We start from the raw sequence: 19,286 nt of genomic DNA, 5'->3' as shown, positions 1-19,286 counted from the left end.
ACTGTAATGTTAACTGTGGGCTTTATATAGATTTTTTTTTTTTTTTTTTTTTTTTTTTTTTTTTTTTTTGAGATGGAGTCTCGCTCTGTCGCCCAGGCTGGAGTGCAGTGATGTGATCTTGGCTCATTGCAACCTCCATCTCCCGGGTTCAAGTGATTCTCCTGCCTCAGCCTCACAAGCAGCTGGGACTACAGGTGCGCACCACCATGTCTGGCTAATTTTTGTATTTTTAGTAGAGACGGGGTTTCACCATATTAATCAGGCTAGTCTTGAACTCCTGATCTCGTGATCCACCTGCCTCAGCCTCCCAAAGTGCTGGGATTACAGGCATGAGCCACCATGCCTGGCCCACTTCTAGTTTTACTTTTTAAAATATAGGGCTTTGAGACTGGTTTTAAAATATTAAATTTGGTTGAAACTAGTCACGCATTAGAAATGATAGCCCAGGATGACCAACTGTCAACAGAAAAATCTGCATATGTATTTTCTAGATGTGGGCTTATGGAGACATATGGGGCCATACCTGTCTTGTGAGCTATGTTCTCTCATGCTTAGGTTTCAAGCGGAGTGACTGACAAAGCATATCCAGCTCGTGTAACTAACAATAAGCCATTTGCTGGGTGGTCCTTTAAAGCCAGCCTTGATGTTTCACACATGTGAGCCCGATGGACCAGTGAATGGAGAAGACTCTTTTTGGGTCTGTTGAGGAAGAAGAACTTGGAGAGACTAATCACCATTTTCCTTCTAGGTTCTTAGTGGCTTTAGAAACTGAAGATCTCTAAGTTTCTCTCTAGACTTCGACGAGAGGCAGTAGAAGAAAAAGCAGCCAGGAAAGAACAAAATAGTGCTCTGATATGTCTCAGAACCAACTAGATGAATATCAAAACAGACATTGGCAAGCAAGGATACAGAACTGTGATTTGCAGCTACAAGAAATTAAGAAATACCACCCTGAGCAGGACCAAGTTGAATTTGGAAGCTATGGCTTGTTTTTGTTTTTAAGTGATAAGCTGACGAGATAAAAGGAAGGAGAGAAGGCTCATTCCTTCAATTACCAACTACTTCCTGAACATGAATAAGCATGAATAGGGCATGTAAGTAGGCACTATAGAATACTGAGGAGAAAAGACACACCCATACATCACTATGATGTGACGTAGAGATAAATACCATAAGGGGGTGAGGAAAGAGAGCTATGGGCAATGCACACTGTTAATGATTTAGGAATTCCTTCTCCCTGAGCAAGCAATCAGATCATCCTCCTTAGCTCATCAACAGCTAATACTACAGTTCCTAATGCCCTTTCTTACCATCCCACTTCCTTCTTACCAACCCTAGTTCTAGTTTTGCTCTACCAGCCTTAGGGTAATCATGACCTGGTGCAGGGAGAAGAAGCATCAGGCAGACAAACAGACCGTGCCAGACAGATCATTCATGAAGCCTTAAACACAGCTGCAGAATTAAAACAGAAATGTCAAGGGAACAGAGTGTTCCAGCTGACTTAACTTCCTGTTGATATGTCTCTGGGGAGGAGGGGTGAGGTCTGGAGTTCTAGTATTGGGGTAGAGGGAGGGCAGGGGGTCTGGTGCCGGTGGGAGCGGGACTTATGTCTTTTCAGGCATGGGTACTCAGGAGTTGAGTTCCCATCTGCAAGGCTGTTGACACTCACTTCCTGAGGCTGACCATGGTCAGAGGAGTCTCTCAGCTACTGATGTGCCCAACCTACAGAAAAACAGGATGTTAGGTTTCAGATCTGATTGAGCCATGAGATGCAAATTCCTTTTCCACCCCACCCCCACCCCTCTCCCCAACGGCTGCCACCCACACCATTCCCTTTCTGCAGCAAAGCATTCATCTCCCTGTGTGACTTCCATCAGGGGCTGTCTGCGTCCTTTGCTTCATTGCCAGCCTGGCTGTGAGGGGTCAGATTAGTGCTTAACCCATTTCATTATGGTTTCAGATTTATGGTCATTTTGATTAGGAGTTCCTTACCACATCCCTGGGTGACTGATGAGAACTCTCCTCAAATTAGAAAAGGAGAACGATAAAGTCACTTTGCTCTCTGCAAGTCACCTATCTGGTAGGATCTTCGAATCCCCAGGCCTCACTTTGGCCCCTTTGCCTACAGGTTATCTATAGGTAATTTGTTGTCAAATCTTTCTTTCCCTTGGTTACTCTCATCCCAGCTCTTTCTCTTTGTTGCCACCTAAAAGCCCTTCCATGTGCAATGAGGGAAACAGAAGCAGAAAATACAAATCAGAAGCCATTCTACTCAAGTTCAATCATCTTCAAAATGCAGATTTCACCCATTTTCACCGAGGCAAACACCAAGCGCAAAACTCTCCCAGAACAACATGCTGAGTGCAGCAGGATCTCCATAAGGAGACTGAAATGGATTCCAAACTTTGTGTCCACTCAAAGGGCTGATGTGCACCCTGTTGGAGCGGGCCCTGCAAACCTGAGGACTGAAGCTGGCTCTGGCAATAGCTCACGTTCTCTTCTACCCCCTCCGCAGGCTTCTGGGGCTCTTTGCTCACAGGATCCTTCGGCACAAAGCTCTGCCATCAGCTCCTGCACTGAGCACACCTAAGCCAACACCTTCTTCCTCTTGCCCCCAAGGCCTTCCTTGGCACTCCATCCTTGTCCCTCCGGCCTTCCTCAGTATCCAGCAACATCCAGTCTTACACTGCTTCAACACATTTAGTATTTAGCTTGTACTCTGATTCAAAGGCTCAAGGATCTATTATTGCCTTTTCAGATAAATGACACTCACAAGGTATGAACTCTATGCTTGCCTCATGGGTCCTAGAGTGGTATTAGGTACACCAAGATGAGAAAAGTCTTTAAAAGTCTCAAAGATTATCACACAGCAGGAAGCAGACAGTGTAATTATAACATACTCCCAAACTGTAAAAACATGCAAGAGATTTCAGCACCAGGAGCTGTGACTTTATACAAGGACATGATAGTACGTAAACTAGTTGATATGTGGTAATTAGGAAAAAAGGTCAGGCCTTTAACTGTGCTATGGCATATTGTATATTACAACTCCCTATGTTATTACTGCATTTTTAAGTGGGCATGTGAGAATGGATTACAAAATGAATTATCTACCTTTTTGCATGGGGCTAGTGTGCACTCATTCATCCAACATGTATTGATTCACCAGATTTGAAGGTGACACTGATCATAGAACTTTGACCAAGATAGGGTGGAATGTGCCTTTATTAAGCTTACAGTTTCATGAGAAAATGAAGAAAGTAGATGGGGTCGGGCGCAGTGGCTCACACCTGTAATCCCAGCAATTTGGGAGGGAGGCTGAGGTGGATGGACCACTTGAGGTCAGGAGTTCAAGACCAGCCTGGCCAACATGGTGAAATGCCGTCTCTACTACAAATACAAAATTAGCCAGGCATGGAGGTGGGCACATGCAATCCCAGCTACTGGGGAGACTGAGGCAAGAGAATCACTTGAACCTGGGTGGCAGAGGTTGCAGTGAGCCGAGATCGTGCCGTTGTACTCCAGCCTGGGTAACAGAGCAAGACTCCGTCTCAAAAAAAAAACAAACAAAAAAAGAAAGTAAATGGGCAATTATATAATAATTCTTTCAATGGCAGTAATAGTACAGGTGTTGAGTGGCACATAGGAAACGTCTCTCTCCCAGGCGGTAGGAGAGTGGAGAAAGGGGTGGTGGTGGTCAGGATCATCTTCCTAGAGAAACCCTAAACCAAGAACTCTTTCAAAAATGAATAAGAGTTCACTTTGTGCAAATCAGGAAATGTATTCCAGGCAGAGGGAAGAGCCCATTCAGGGACCTGAAGGCAGCTCAGAATGCCTGGAGTCTGGAATACTGGCTGTTCTCTGTTGAGAACAGGCCAGGCAGATAAGTGCAGCCATGTCAGGAAAGGGTGTGAGTGAGACATCTAAGAAGTCAGCCTTTATCCTGAGTGCTCCTGGGAGCCAGTTACACGTTCTAGAAAGATTACTGCCTGTGGAGTGGAAAATAGATGGGGTGGGGGGGAGTACAAGTCAAGGTTGGAGGCAAGGAGAACAACTAGAAGATGCAGAGATGAACTAGGACACTGTTTTCATAATCCTGATGTAAGACGGCAGTGACAGTGAGGGAGGGAGCGGCGATGATGTCAGGGTATTTCAGAGCTAGAACTGCAGCACCTGATTGCTAAAGATGAACGAAAAATCAAGAGTGACTCCCAGGTTTCTGTCATGAGCAAATGGATGGATACTGAGGCCACTACAAGAAGGAAAGAGAAACTATCAGGTGGGGACCCAGGTTTTCAATATGTTTTTGCAAATGAGTACTTTGCCAAAGTCAAAAACAAGAACACGTTGTGCAGAAGACTTTTGACATACTTCTCTGCCTGTTATCCGTGTAAAAAGACAAAGGAGGATGAGTCATAGGTGGGATTTGGATACTCTTATTTCTTATAGTCTGTTTCACTTTATTTGTATAGAATTATTGGAGATAATTGTTTTAAGGCCAAGTGGGTAACCTCGAGCTTGGACAAGTTCTTGCCCACTTCAAGATACTCATTTGTATTAGCAAATGCCCTTAGAGGCAAAACTGCAAAGTCGCTTAACCTTACTAACAATATCCTAAAGAAATTACATCCAAAAAACCTTAATTTTAACTAAACATCACCTCATTTTCTAGAAGAAATTAGTTCTTTGTTAAGAATGAGAAAAAGGATTATCAATACCCATTGCTGTTTAAAATTTAGATAGGAATTAAAACACTTCAAATTCTGATAATGGTTACTCTTATTTTTTTCAATTTAAAATTGTTTTTCCTCCACGAGTGATGTTAGGTTTCTCACTCGCTTTTTCTGTGTCGCATTCTCCCATCTTTCTGTTTCTATCTCTTTCTCTGTGTGTGTGTGTGTGTGTGTGTGTGTGTGTGTGTGTGCGCGCGCGCGCATGTGTTTCTCTCTCTACCCTTCCCTGCCAGTCTCTTTCTCCCCATCTCTGCTCCACATTTTTCTGAGGGTCAACTTCTTTCTTTGTACTGATATATGTGTCTGATTTTGTCTTCTTAAAGTTTGTATCTATCTGACTCAGTTGAATACCTTCAGCTATAACAAAAGATTATAACTCGGCCAGGCACAGTGGCTCACGCCTGTAATCCCAGCACTTTGGGAGGCCGAGGCAGGAGGATCACTTGAGGTAAGGAGTTCGAGACCAGCCCGGCTAACATAGTGAAACCCCATCTCTACTAAAAATACAAAAATTAGCCAGGCATGGTGGCGGGCACCGGTAATCCCAGCTACTCAGCAGGCTGAGGCAGGATAATCACTTGAACCCGGGAGGCGGAGGTTGCAGTGAGCCGAGATCACACCACTGCCCTCCAACCTGGGTGACAGAGCGAGACTCCGTCTCCGGGGGTGGGGGAGGGAAGATTATAACTCAAATGGCTTAAGGCATAAAGAAATGTATTGCTCTGCTGGGCGCCGTGGTTCATGTCTGTAATCCCACCACTTTGGGAGGACGAGGCAGGCGGATAACAAGGTCAGGAGTTTGAGATCTGCCTGGCCAACATGGTGAAACCCTGTCTCTACTAAAAAATACACTAAAAATAGCTGGGCGTGATGACTTGCACCTGTAATCCCAGCCACTCAGGAGGCTGAGGCCAGAGAATTGCTTGAACCCAGGAGGTGGAGATTGTAGTGAGCCAAGATCAAGACATTGCACTCCAGCCTGGGCAACAGAGCAAGACTCCGTCTCAGGAAAAAAAAAGAGAGGAGAGGAGAGGAGAAGAGGAGAGGAGGGGGGGGGAAGGGAGGGGAGGGGAGGGGAGGGGACAGGAGGGGAAAGGAAGGGAGAGGAGGGGACAGGAGGGGAGAGGAGGGGACAGGAGGGGAGGGGAGGGGAGGGGGGGAGGGGGGGGGGGAGGGGAGGGGAGGGGAGGGGAAAGGGGGAGGGAGGGGAGGGAGGGGAGGGGAGGGGAAGGAGGGAGAGGAGGGGACAGGAGGGGAGGGGAGGGGAGGGGGGGAGGGGAGAGGAGGGGAGGGGGGGGGAGGAGGAGGGGAGGGGGGGAGGGGAGGGGAGGGGGGGGGAGGGGAGGGGAGAGGAGGGGAGAGGAGGGGAGAGGAGGGGAGAGGAGGAAGGAAGCACTTGTTTCTCATAACAAGAAGTCCAGAGGGGGAAGTCATCCCAGGGTTGCTTGATTCAGCACCTCAACAAAGTTATTGGGTTTTTAATTCAATGAATGTTCACTGAGCACCTATTTGTGCCTGGCCTTGATTTGGGCACACAGGATACACAGTGAAAGAAAAGAAACAAAAATATCTGTGTTCATGGAGTTTACATTCTAGCTTTTAGCAGCTTTGCCTCATGGTAGCAAAATGGCTGTTGCAGTTCCAGGCATCCTTATAAGGTAGGATAACACCCAATATTTACAGGGCATCTCTTCCTGTGTGTTTCTTTATCAGAAAGGGTAATGCTTTCCCCATTTTGTCTCATTAGCCAACATTCCTCACTTATCCCTCCCTAAAACAGTTTCTGGCAAGGGGAATGATATTTCTAAAACTGGCTTAGACTATTCAGGAATAACCCACTAACACCAGGCCCCGCTCCCTATTGTTCTAGCATGGGGCCCAGGCCCAGATTTTTTTTTTTAAACAGGGTCTCACTCTGTTGCCCAGACTGGAGTACAGTGGCATGATCGTATCTCACTGCAGCCTCGAATTCCCGGCTCAAGTGATCCTCCCACCTCATCCTCCTGAGTAGCTAGGACAGATTTTTTTTTTTTTTTTTTAAGAGATGGGGTCTCACTACACTACCCAGACTGGTCTCTACCTCAAGCGATCTTCCTGCCTCAGCCTCCCAAAGTGTTGGAATTACAGGCATTAGCCACTGAATCCAGTCAAGAAAGATTTTTTCCAAAGCTCCCTGGGTCATTCTAATTTACAGCCTGAGTTGAAACTGTTGTGCAGGTGCCCTACATGATATACTTTTTAGGTTTAAGAAGGTTCGAGCTTCCTTGGTAGATTTACCAAATGTCATTCCTAAAACCTGGGAAAATGTGCTAGAAGGAGAAGGCTGTAATCTTTCGGGATCTCTAAGTCATCCCCTTGGGTTTTCCATCAACACTGTTTTTTAGCCTCAGTTATTAGACCAGAGTCTTCTCCTAGCCCCATCCATCGTTGGCCTTTCTCTCAGCTGGAGACCACCCACCCCTTTCCTCAGAGCACCTGAGCTGAGTGCAGTCTCCATCCTCACAGCCACCCTTTCTTCAGTCCAGTCTGGGACTCTTTTGTTTTCTTCTTTTTTAAAAATTAAATCTCTCCCCCCAAATTATGAAAATACATGTGTTTACTGTAACCACTCAAACAGCACAAAGTTATTTTTACCAAGAAATAGTTGAATAATCTTCCTCTTCCTGTATCCATTCTCTATTATTCCAGAAGATGAGGCTCTCTCTGGGCCTGTCTTTCTCCACGGCCAGTGTCCTCAGGCCCCGGCTTGTCAGTGGATCTCTGTGGTGGGGGTAAGGAGGAGGGGGTGACAGAAGGCTGGCACAGGAGTCAGTCCAGAATCAAAGCAGTGTGAGGGCTCAATTCCTCCCCCCAACTACCTTTTTTCTTAATTTTTAAAATTGAAGCAATTTTTTTTATTTATTTTATTTTTATTTTATTTTTATTTTTTGAGACAGGGTCTGACTCTGTCACCCAGGCTGGAGTGCAGTGGCATGATCACAGTTCACTGCAGCCTTGACCTCCCAGGCTCAAGCAATCCTCCCACCTCAGCCTCCCAAGTTGCTGGGACTACAATCTGTAGAATACCACTATGCCCAGCTAATTTTTTTTATTTTTTATAGAGACAGGGTCTTGCCATGTTGCTCAGGCTGGTCTCAAATTCCTGAGCTCAAGCAATCCTCCCACCCTGGCCTCCCAAAGTGCTGAGATTACCAGCATGAGCCACTGTGCCCAGCCTGAAATAATTTTAAACTTTGAGAAAAGTTGTAAAGTTAACACAAAGAACTCCCATATAGCCTCCCACCCAGAATTCCTTTCAGTTTTGCCAATTATCCTAATAATTCCTTTAATATGCTTGGCTCAAACCACTCATTTAACCCAGTTGTCATGTCTCTGTAGTCTCCTTTAACCAGAACCCCTCCTCAGCCTTCCCTTGACTTTCCTGACATTGACACTTATGAAAATTACAGACCAGTCATTTTGAGGAATGTCTTCCTATTTGGTTTGTCCAATGTTTCCTCATGATTAGATTCAAGTTATGCCCTTTTGGCCAGAATATTACAGAAGTGATGGTGCATTCTTATTGCATCCCATCATGTGACGTCAATTTGTTTCATTACTGGTGATGTTGACTTTGGTCACTTGATTAATATTATGTCTATTAAAGTTTCTTCTCTGTAAGGTTGCTTTTCTCCTTATTGTAATTAATCAGTGACTTGAGGGAGCTGGTTTAAATTATGTAAAACCTCATTCCTTACCCCACTTTTACCCAATAGATTTAGCATACAACTTTATTTCTTTCCTAAAATTAAGTATGATGGTTGTTAGATGGAAATTTTTTTTACACATGTTAGTTGGCATTTTGTATGTTTTTCTTTTTCTTTTCTTTTTTTTTTTTTTTTTTTTTGAGATGGAGTCTTGGTCTGTCTCCCAGGCTGAAGTGAGTGGGGTGATCTTGGCTCACTGAAACCTCCACCTCCCAGGTTCAAGCTACTCTACTGCCTCAGAGTCCCGAGTAGCTGGGATTACAGACGCACACCACTACACCTGGCTAACTTTTGTATTTTTAGTAGAGACGGGGTTTCACCATGTTGGTCAGGCTGTTCTCAAACTCCTGTGTGTGTGTGTGTGTGTGTTTCATTATATTTTGTTTTGCCAATTTATCAGAATTTAGGAATGAATGGTATTATGTTAAATGTTATATATATTATATGTTTATATTATTTTATATATTTATATTGTATATATTTATATATTCTATTAATGTAACTGTATTATATAGATGATATTTTACTTAATACCATATTAGGTAATTTTTACCTATATATGCATTTACCTATACCATACTAGGTAGTAGTTGTAGTCAAAAAAGAATATTTGCTTCTTGCTCTTCATTTTTAAAATAAATGTGTCCACTATAAACAGCTGATTGATTGGAGCTCTTTGCAATTCTGCTTGAAAGCTAATTAAGTTACTACTTATTGTGGCCTTTCATGATCTTTTCTCCCACTGGGTCTTTATTCCCATGGGAGACCCATCTCTGAAAGACTCTGTCTTTGACTTAAAGGGGAAAATCCTAATTTGCTTCACTTGCTCATTCATTCATGCACATATTCACCAAATTATTTTTATTTTACTTTTTTTTTTTTTAGAGACAAGGTCTTGTTCTGTTGCCAAGGCTACAGTGCTCACTTTAGCCTTGAACTCCTGGGCTCAAACCATCCTCCACCTCCCAAAGCACTGGGATTACAGGTGTGAGCTACCACCTGGCCTCATTCACTAAATATGTATTGAGGGCCTTCTATATGCCTGGAGGAACCTCTGGCTCCTCCCCACACGTCCTTCCCCTGGCTGAGCTGTATCTCTGGTGTTCTTGTTCTTGTTCTTGTTTTTTTGAGATGGAGTCTCACTCTGTTGCCCAGGCTGGAGTGCAGCGGCGCAATCTCAGCTCACTGCAACCTCTGCCTTCCGGGTTCAATCGATTCTCTTGCCTCAGCCTCCCAAGTAGCTGGGATTACAGGCGCATGCCACTACATCCAGCTAATTTTTGTATTTTTAGTAGAGGCAGGGCTTCACCATGTTGGCCAGGCTGGTCTCAAACTCCTGACCTCGTGATCTGCCTGCCTCAACCTCCCTAAGTGCTGGGATTACAGGCGTGAGCTACCGTGCCTGGCATTTTTTTTTTTTTTTTTTTTTTTTTTTTTTTTTTTTTTTTTTTGAGTCAGAGTCTTGGCTCTGTCACCCAGGCTGGAGTGCAGTGGCAAGAATTTGGCTCACTGCAACCTCCACCTCCCCGGTTCAAGCAATTCTCCTGCCTCAGCCTCCTGAGTGACAGGGATTACAGGCACACGCCACCATGCCCAGCTAATTTTTGTATTTTTTTAGTAGAGATGGGGTTTCACCATGTTGGCCAGGCTGGTCTCTTTAACTCCTGACCTCATGATCCACCTGCCTCACCTCCCAAAGTTCTGGAATTACAGGCGTGAGCTGCCGCGCCCAGCCTGGTGTTCTTATTGTTAGTTACCTGATGACCTCTACTTATTGTGTGGCTGGTTCTGACTATCAGGGTATATGAAGGGTAAGGGCCCAGGGTGGAGTGAAGGAAGTGGTTCCATGTTAGCTAGCCAGACCCCCAGAAAGAGAGGGGAACCAACTCCTCTGAAAGTCACTTTCCCTTCCCCTTGGGCTGTTGTTTCCTCCCAGCCCCCAGAGCAGCCAGTTACAATCCCAGATAACCCAGCAAACCTGGGTGTTTATCAGCAGAGTTACTGCTATTCTGGCTCCTGGAGATCTTCTGTAGGGACAGAAGAAGATGAGAGGAATACACATACCACACCTACTCGGGGCTGCCGAAACACAGCTCGGGCTACCTCTTGGTCCTTCCCTCCCCTTTTTCCAGCCCCTCCCTCAGGAGGAGTCCCAGTCTGGGGCCCAGATAGCTCTGGAGCAGCATTCAGCTCTGCACTGGGGACCCAGGAGCATGGTGGAGGCCAAGGTTGTTTGCTTTGTGGTCATTTGTTCTCAGCCAAGGGAGGCCTGAGCAGGGCGTGGGGAGCAGCTGCAAGTCACCTTGGGTGACTGTGATGTTATCTGGGCCTAACGGTTTCCTCTGGGTAAGCACTTCCGCCCTCCTGTTTGTGAAGCCAGAAACCTGTGCTGGGGCAGCCCCATTCTGAGCACAAAGGAGGACTAGGTAGAAGGAGAAAGGAAAAGGCCCTGTGGAGCAGAGTTAGAAGACCTGGTAGTAGACTATGCAGTCATCACTATGTCCTGAACCTTTAAAAAGAAGAACGGAAAATATCACAAGCAAAAGCGTGCATTGCAGGTTACCAGTAAATACCCTTCCTTACTGCCGACTCTGCTCCAGAGTCCTCACCTGAGCAGCCATGTGGCTGGACTGGGAGGGGCTCACCATTAATTCCTGAGAGTGACGGCTCTTTTCACTAGGTCCCTGAGTGCCTGGCTCTAAATAAAAAAATATCAGGGCCGGGCGCGGTGGCTCACGCCTGTAATCCCAGCACTTTGGGAGGCCGAGACGGGCGGATCACGAGGTCAGCAGATCGAGACCATCCTGGCTAACACGGTGAAATCCCGTCTCTACTAAAAAATACAAAAAACTAGCCGGGCGAGGTGGCGGGTGCCTGTAGTCCCAGCTACTCAGGAGGCTGAGGCAGGAGAATGGCGTAAACCCGGGAGGCGGAGCTTGCAGTGAGCAGAGATCCAGCCACTGAACTCCAGCCTGGGCGACAGAGCGAGACTCTGTCTCAAAAAAAAAAAAAAAAAAGAAAGAAAGAAAATACAGCCAGAAAGTAGCAGAGCTGGAATTAAGCCCTCAGTCTGTTTCTAAAACCAGGGGTCTTCCTCTATACTTAGCTAAGCTAAAGAACTAGAAGCCACTCTGGCATTAGGGCTGCCAGTGTTTTAGAAAGTTGGGCCTTAGAAAGTTCTAGGACATGAAGGACGCCATATTTCTAAGACTGGTACCCAAAGCAACAATCTAAGTGCCTGAAAGTGCACAGATGGTGCCTGGATAAGCAGAATCAGGGCAGTCTTTGTAGCAGGAGCAGACTCTCAGCTTGTTTTCTCTACTGTTTCTCCACATGTCTCTTCACAGCGCTCACCATAACCTGTCCCATTGGCCGCCTCTGACGGGGCTCCCCTCCCCGGTTGAGTTGGGGTCGGGCCAGTGAGAATGCTGTGGGATAACCCAGAGGCGTCATATATCCAGCCAATACCCTGACACTCGCAGGTCTCTGAAGGCATTTTCCCGTTTCTCTCTGCCAAAAGGTCCGAAGGGAGCAGGGATCCGGATAGCAGGGAGCGGATCTGCCCTGGTGCAGATTCCAGTCCCCGCATGCCTCCCACGCGGTCTCTTTGCTGCCCAGCCGGGATGGCCCCAAAGGAAGGTTGCTATGCTGGGCCCCGTGGGAATCAGATGTTGAGCATCCTGCCCTTTACTATATTTAACAGGAATGGAGACGAGGCCCTTTAGCAAGCAGCTTGTGGGAGCCAAAATTCCCAAAAAACCGAATGCATCAGTCAAAGCAAGATTTGAAGAACAGATTTATCACTTCAGGGAGCTTGGAAAACTTTGCGTGGATTCCTCATTTTCCTCCTCCTCCTCCCCTTCTCCTCGTACACAGATGATAGATGGATAGATAGTGTTTTCCTGGAAGGTGGAGAGGAAAAGACGTGCGAAGGAAAAGACGTGCGAAGGGAAAAGACGGCGCCAAGCTGAGCTCTGAAGCCTCCGTCTGAAGGGCTCCTCTTTTGGGGGAACACAAACGCCTTCCACTAGCTAGGGTCCTCGAACTCCACCCAAGAACTGCAGGGAAACCAGGTACGACAGTAATGCAATTTTAAAAAGAGGGAGAGGAAGAAGGAAAGCAGGACGGATGGACACAGAAGAAGGAAATCGAAAAGAGAGGAAATCAAAAGAATTAAAGGACCACTCTAATTCTTGAAGGGACAGGAAAAAGAAAGAAGACGCATTAAGGGAGGGAGACATTGAGAAGGACTGAGACCGTGGCAAAGCCCAGGGTCCTGAGAAACTTCGCGAGACAGAGGGGCCCTGCAGCTGCCCATCCCCATGTTTGGGCACATGGAGTCGTGGCTCCCGCTCTTGAGTCCTGCCCTGGGAGGGACAGTATCTGTTTAGATTTGCGTCTAAATTTAAACCCTGATCGTCGGCCTCCCTCCCCGCTCCCCACCCTCCCCTCCCCTCCCCTTCCTCCCTCCCTCCCTCCTCCTCCTTCCTCGTTCTCTCGCGCAGGGCCCCCGCGGCCGGGGCAGTCCCGCAGCCGAGCGCAGCCGGGCGCGCGCCGCCGCCCACTCGCCCTGTGCCCGCCGCAGCCCGAAACTGGCCACGGCCGGGAGTGGAGGGGACAGCGGGGATCGTGAGCTCCGACCCGAGCGAGCGGGTGCGTCCGCCTCAGAGTCGGCACCTGAAGGACATGGAGGTAAAGGACCCTGGAGAGGGACGCGGGGCTAGGCAGTGAGCGGGGTACCGGGCGCCCCTTCCCCGGGCGGCTGCCCCTGCTCTGAGCATGGAGCACGCGGCTCATCGCTGCTGCCAACTAGAAGGGCAAATGCCTGCTGTTCCGATGCCTCCTTGGCCAACTCCGGAGGATCATCCCTGGTCCCACCTAGGACACCCGAGTGGGCAGGCTGGGGTTGGTAAGGAAAGACATCAGAGGGAGAGAAAACGGCTTTCCTAGAGGCCCGGGTATTTTGGTTAGGAACTTAAATGCTAAAAAAAAAAAAAAGTTAGGTGCAGCCAAGGTTTGTAAACGGGTAAACGTGTCAGCAAAAACTTTGCAAGAAGGCAGAAGCCCTTGAATCTGAAGAGATGAGTATTGAAAGGGAAACAGAAGTGGCAACACGAGGCCAGCACGCCTTGGTGGGTCTGTGGGCTTCCCTTTTCGCTTTCGGAGTGGCATTTTAGAGAGTCCAGTTGTCCTCTTGCTTCTGAAGTCCTTCCTGGATCTGTCGCATCTTCTTCCATAACTTTCTGAAAAGTTCCCCTCACTGATCAGTCGAATGACATTATTTCTGATAAAACTTAAGACTCCCTTGGACACCCCTGCCTCTGAAGCTGTGTGTCCGGAGGTATGCTGGCCACATACGCAGGCTGTGCCAGAGCCAGGCCCCGCACTTCTCTGCCTGCTGAGAGGAGGTCTGGGGACTTTCCTTGTTCTGTTCCAACCTCAGCAGAGGAGCGGTTGGGTGTATTCCCCACATCCCTCTCTTCTGCACATCTTGAGGCTTCGGTATGTTTCCCCCTTGCAAATAAGACCTGATATGTAGCCCTAAGTCAATCTTAGTAGAACCTGGGGCTTTTGAGAAGATGCTAATGTTATATAGTTTTAAAGGTGATTCCCACTCATACTCAAAAGGAAACCTGTGTTGCTCACTAGACTGTGGTCAGTGCAATCAGGATTCACAATTAACTCCGCTATCTCTTCCCTGCTCCAGGCTCTGTGCCTGGGCCCTGGTGGTCTTTTTATTTTTTTCTTTTGAGACAGGGTCTCATTCTGTTACCCAGGCTGGAGTGTAGTGGCACAATCTCAGCTCACTGCAACCTCTGCCTCCCAGGCTCGAAGGATTCTCCCACCTCAGCCTCCCAAGTGGCTGGGGCTACAGGTGTGTACCACCATGCCTAGCTAGCTCTAAATTTTTTTGTAGTGACAAGTTATCACTATATTGCCCATGCAGGTCTTGAACTCCTGGGCTCAAGTGATCCTCTAAGCCTTGGCTGGATTTGCAGGCATGAGCCACACCACTCCTGGTCCTGGTTGTCTTTTCTAAGCTAGACTGTGCTTGCCGGCAAAGCTTCATGACTTCTCTAAAGGGGCAATAAATTTGTACTTTAGAGAAATCACGGAGCTGTATCCAGGCATCCAGCCCAACCAGTTGTCTTCAAGGAACAGGGAATTACATTCAAGGAGACTTTATAGAGTGCAAGAACCACTGGAGTCTAAGATGGACCCTCCATAGAAACATTTGCAAGGCCAGGAAGCTCAGGCAGATTAGGGCTGGGGGTGAGGCACGCACACAGCGAAGCTCAGCAGGTGGTGTGCACACATCCACCCAAAGATCACACAAGCACAAAACAACAGGGTTCTCTCTGAGCTGGCCACTGCTTCAGGGCAGAGGAGGGAAATGGCCCAGGCAACGCCCAGCTTCTTGGGTTGGGTGAAGGCTCCTTAAGATATTGTTTTAGAAGTGGTTTCCCTCTTCTGGAAGTGTACGAAGTGCCTTAGGCCCCAGGCTGCAGGTTCACTATGATGTATGACCTGTCTAACCTCTTGAAGAAACGGATTGGAGATAAGAGGAAAGCAACTCTTAGACTTCAAGCAGGTTGCTACTGGAGGGCCAAATGCAAGTGTCAACTTTGTTCTAGGAAAACAAGGAGGGTCTCCTTCCACAGAGGCACTTTCTCCCCCCTCAGTTGAGGAAGGGATAGTGTATGGCAGAGGCACTGAAACTATCAGCTGAGCAACTTCCTGTGTGGCTTGGGGGGTGGAGGGGATTGCAAAAAAAGAGAAGGCCCTTCCTTATCGAGATGTTTAGTAACTTATGCAGGATTCCACAAGATACCAAAATCACTCCCGTGCTAGGATTTGGGAGGGACACGGGAGGGAATCGCTCAGCCAGCCAGAGGCCTGACAAATCACCCTGCATCTATTGCAGGGTGTCAATTTATTGGTTGGACAGTGGCTGCTTTTGAAGTTTCTTTGTCAAAATGCCTGGGGGAAAAAAAAACAAAAAAAACAAAAAAACCCTGCAACTGCTAGTGAAGAAAGTAAAGAGGAAAACTAGGGGCCAGGGAAGTGACAATTCTTAGCCAGGAAGTAAACTTTTCATGGTGAAGCATGTTATGCAGGAGTGGGACTTGGGGGTTTCTGAAAATCTCAGAGTAAAACCCTCTTTTGAGAGGTGAAACTCACTTTTCGGACATGAAAGGGCTACTGTATATGGAAAGAAATGAAGTTATGTTACTTCTCAGTATTAGGAATCCAAACCAGACCAACAAGGGTTACTCAACATTCATTCTCTAAAGCTCATGTACCCATTGGAAGTCTTTGAGAGATCTTTTTTTAAAGTCACTGTTACCATTATCAACAACATCAATCATTACTTCAGCCCTCATAAAGCCCTCTGGAATAAACAAAGTATAGATGCCATCTGATCCCTGCCTTTTAAAAGCTCACAACCCAATAAAGGGAATGAGACTGACTATATCCTGTCATATACATAATCTTCAAATGCATAAGTGCCAGTTGAATACTGCTGCAGATTATGAGTTCTGCAGGAGTTTAGACTAGATTAGGTTCAGAAGAAGCCTTGGAAGAAAGATGTGGGTGAGGAGGAGAAGGTATAAGGAATGGGCACAGGGAGAACATGCCAGCTTTGTCCAACCGGCTGGGAAGGAAGGTAGGAAAGCAGTAACAGAAAAAAATGAAAGTATTAAGATAAATCCAAGGTCACTGAGTATAGTAGATGCCCAGCTAAGTGGGTGAGTGGGAGCTGAAATCCAAATCACTTGAAGGAGAAGGTTACTTTTTGTTCATACAAAATCTCCTTGCCTAGTTGAGCCTCACACGGGTGGCTTTTTCTTTTTTTTTTTTTTTTTTTTTTTTTTTTTTTTTTTTTTTTTTGAGACGGAGTCTTGCTCTGTCACCGGGGCTGGAGTACAGTGGCCGGATCTCAGCTCACTGCAAGCTCCACCTCCCGGGTTTACGCCATTCTCCTGCCTCAGCCTCCCAAGTAGCTGGGACTACAGGCGCCCGTCACCTCGCCCGGCTAGTTTTTTGTATTTTTTTAGTAGAGAAGGGGTTTCACCGTGTTAGCCAGGATGGTCTCGATCTCCTGACCTTGTGATCCGCCCGTCTCGGCCTCCCAAAGTGCTGGGATTACAGGCTTGAGCCACCGCGCCCGGCCACGGGTGGCTTTTTCTAATTCATGCAGAGGCCATCTGCAACCCTTGAAGGCCAGAGGTGTATGGCCCTGGATTCTGCTCCATGGACAGTAGGAAACTCTGAGAGGTGTTGAGGCAGCTGGCAGCAGTGATGTAGCAGGGGTGATACAGCAAAAATGCCAGTTCATGGAGTGAGCAAGGGAACCAGGGGAGAAAGCATCTTTTTGAGTCCAGGTATATTCTGACTTCGGGATACAATAAGAATGGAGAGAGTGGAAAAGAGTAAAGACCATGTGCTGGAAGGGAAGTCAGAAGTCACCAAGCTGCCCAGAAGAGTGAAGTTCTCTATGGTGCCAGGGAAAATGGCAGTACCAACTTTTATAGCTCCATACAAAGCCTTTTGCAGGCAGGGATTGTCTCACTGGTCTTTGAGTCTCCAGAATGAGCACAGTGCCTGGCATATAGTCATATAATTTCTCAATAAAAGTTTGCTTAATAAATGATTAGCAGAAATAAGGAACTCCTTCCCCTCTCGGTCTGTAGCTCAAACGTCTCCACCTCTGGAAACCTCTGTGATGCCCCCAGCGCTCTCAGAGCACTTTGCTCAAGCCACTATCAGAACACTAGGCAGAACTGGAACTGTCAGCCTCCCTGACTGTCACCCTGGAAGGCTCCTTGAGGGCAGGGGCCATGTCTTGCACGTTTAGAGCCTAATGGCATCAAGAAAGGCTTGTTGCATGAGCAAATATTGAAGACGGTAGAAAGATCATGGTTTTTTTTGACAAGCAGGGTTTAGATATGTTGGTTTTGATTGTTCTAAGCAGAATATCCACCACTCCCTAAGAAATACAAACCTGTTATGTTATAAATGTGATTCTCTTCTAGAAGAGATAATAGGTGATGTTATTGTGGATAGGAACCCAGAGGACAGAAGTGTGTAAAGAAGGAGCTGGAGGCGTAGGATGTCACATTTAAATTAATATTCTTGGTCGCTTAAATATAAATTGTGTGCACTGCCAATAGCCTGAGGTCACTTGAAAAAAAGTATAATTTTCACTGACTAAATCCTTTGTTTGTTCAACTAAATTGTAGGCACATCATGGCACTGATAAAATCATGAATTTCTAACTTAGGTGGAGTCAATAAATGAATCATTTTCTCTGGGGTAACTGCAAATCTCAGTATTTATTGGGCCCTTATTACATACTGGATCTTGTATTTTAAATGTTACTTAAAAATTATGGAGCTCTCATGTCTTTTCATTCTCACAGACTGTCAGTATTACTCTGATGAGAGTCTGTGTGTGTGTGCGTGCATGTGTGTGTGTACATATTGGTGTATATGATGTGTTCGTTTTGTAACCTACTTTTTCATCCGTATCTTTTTACTTCAGTAAACATTTTCTACCACATTTTTTTTAAATTATGGGGCTAGGAGATAGAAGAGAAACATGTAACGAATCCAAGTCTTAAAAAGATTATTTTGATATTTCACCGTGAAACACTAGGAGAAACACCCACGGCCTCGCTGTGTTTTGACCCACCCACCCTCTCCCTGAGCCATATGTTGGCTACTGGTTGGAGCTGATCGGCCGTAATTAGGAATTGCACAGCCTCTAAAGCTAGAGTTTGGCTCGGTGGACTTGCGGCATGCCAAAATACCCCACATTCTTCTCTGGCTCCCACGTGCTCTGTGGGACCCTCACTGTCACACTGGCCCCCACTCAGCAGACATCTTCCATTTGTTGGACTGCGACGACAGGGGGAATTTGGGGAGTGAGACTTTAAGGGCCCAGCCCAGGCCCTATCACAGGAGGGGGTGAGTGTGCATTCCTGGAAAGGAGTCGGGTTTCAGAGCCTGATCCGCAGCGTGGCTCCTCACAGCACGGCCAGCCAGAGCTTGGCGAGCGCGGTTCCGTGGGAAATCTGAACACTGGCGGCTCAGCAGCCCGGTAATCTTATCAGGGCCGCAAGAGAAAGCATTTTGGTTCCAGAGAAATCTGAAGGCAGCTCCGCTTTCCTCCAGTAATAATATTTAAGTCTGTGGAGCCAGCCTGACCACCCCTATTCAACTCATTAGAATCTAAAAATCTCAGAGCTCTGGGTGAAATAAAACAATTTTTAACTGCCCTCTGCCATAAGGTAAAGGGATAAACCAACTCACCAAGAAGTATCCTGAGGATTTAGGCACTATTGGACTTTGGGAAAGTCAACAGCTTGCAATTTTTCTCTTACCTGAGGAGTAGTTCAGCCCAAGCCTTCAGAAGTAAGACGGAAGGATGGTTCTTGTAGTATCAAAGTTTCAGTAATGCTTCAGACACAGGATGAACACTGAGTTGCCACCATCGACAGGATTGCCCTAGGAATCTCCTGAAGCTCATCACCAGAGCCAGACCTGAATGAACACTCTCCTGGTTCTTTGGTCTTCTGGGCAGTCAGCCTGCCATTTTTTCCCTTTGGGGCTTCCTGAATACCTATCTCCTGGTAATCGTGGAAACAGATGGCTAAGCCCATGAGGCTAACCCTGTAGAGCCATTTATTTGGATGGATCAAATCCTATTCCATGGGAAGGGCCTCCAGCCAGTGCAATTCCAAATCCCAATGACTCCCTAAGAGGGGTGCAGGGCCCTTACCTCTGTAAGAGACCTGTCTGAG

The 19,286-nt window shown here is 46.9% G+C and overlaps 1 protein-coding gene and 1 long non-coding RNA gene across 4 annotated transcripts in view; one reads left to right on the top strand and one right to left on the bottom strand.

Annotated features, from left to right (window-relative positions):
- Nucleotides 1-212: 212 nt before the first annotated feature.
- On the bottom strand, nucleotides 213-18,955 carry LOC126941752 (uncharacterized). Its single transcript, XR_007721428.1, has 3 exons — nucleotides 18,867-18,955; nucleotides 7,368-7,493; nucleotides 213-1,722 (listed from the first exon to the last, which is right to left on the bottom strand). It is a non-coding gene; the product is annotated as an uncharacterized LOC126941752 (long non-coding RNA).
- Nucleotides 12,974-19,286, top strand: part of RCSD1 (RCSD domain containing 1) — a 75,236-nt gene continuing 68,923 nt past the window's right edge. For all 3 annotated transcript variants that reach the window (XM_050768338.1, XM_050768326.1, XM_050768320.1), the window contains exon 1: nucleotides 12,974-13,171. In XM_050768338.1, the coding sequence (XP_050624295.1) occupies nucleotides 13,166-13,171 (6 nt within the window). In that variant the 5' untranslated portion in view covers nucleotides 12,974-13,165. The remainder of the gene's footprint in view (nucleotides 13,172-19,286) is intronic.

Source organism: Macaca thibetana, chromosome 1 (genome assembly GCF_024542745.1).
Source record: "Macaca thibetana thibetana isolate TM-01 chromosome 1, ASM2454274v1, whole genome shotgun sequence".
Classification (NCBI taxonomy): domain Eukaryota; kingdom Metazoa; phylum Chordata; class Mammalia; order Primates; family Cercopithecidae; genus Macaca; species Macaca thibetana.
The sequence above is the reverse complement of the archived record's forward strand: the minus strand, read 5'-3'. Positions and strand labels throughout refer to the sequence as shown.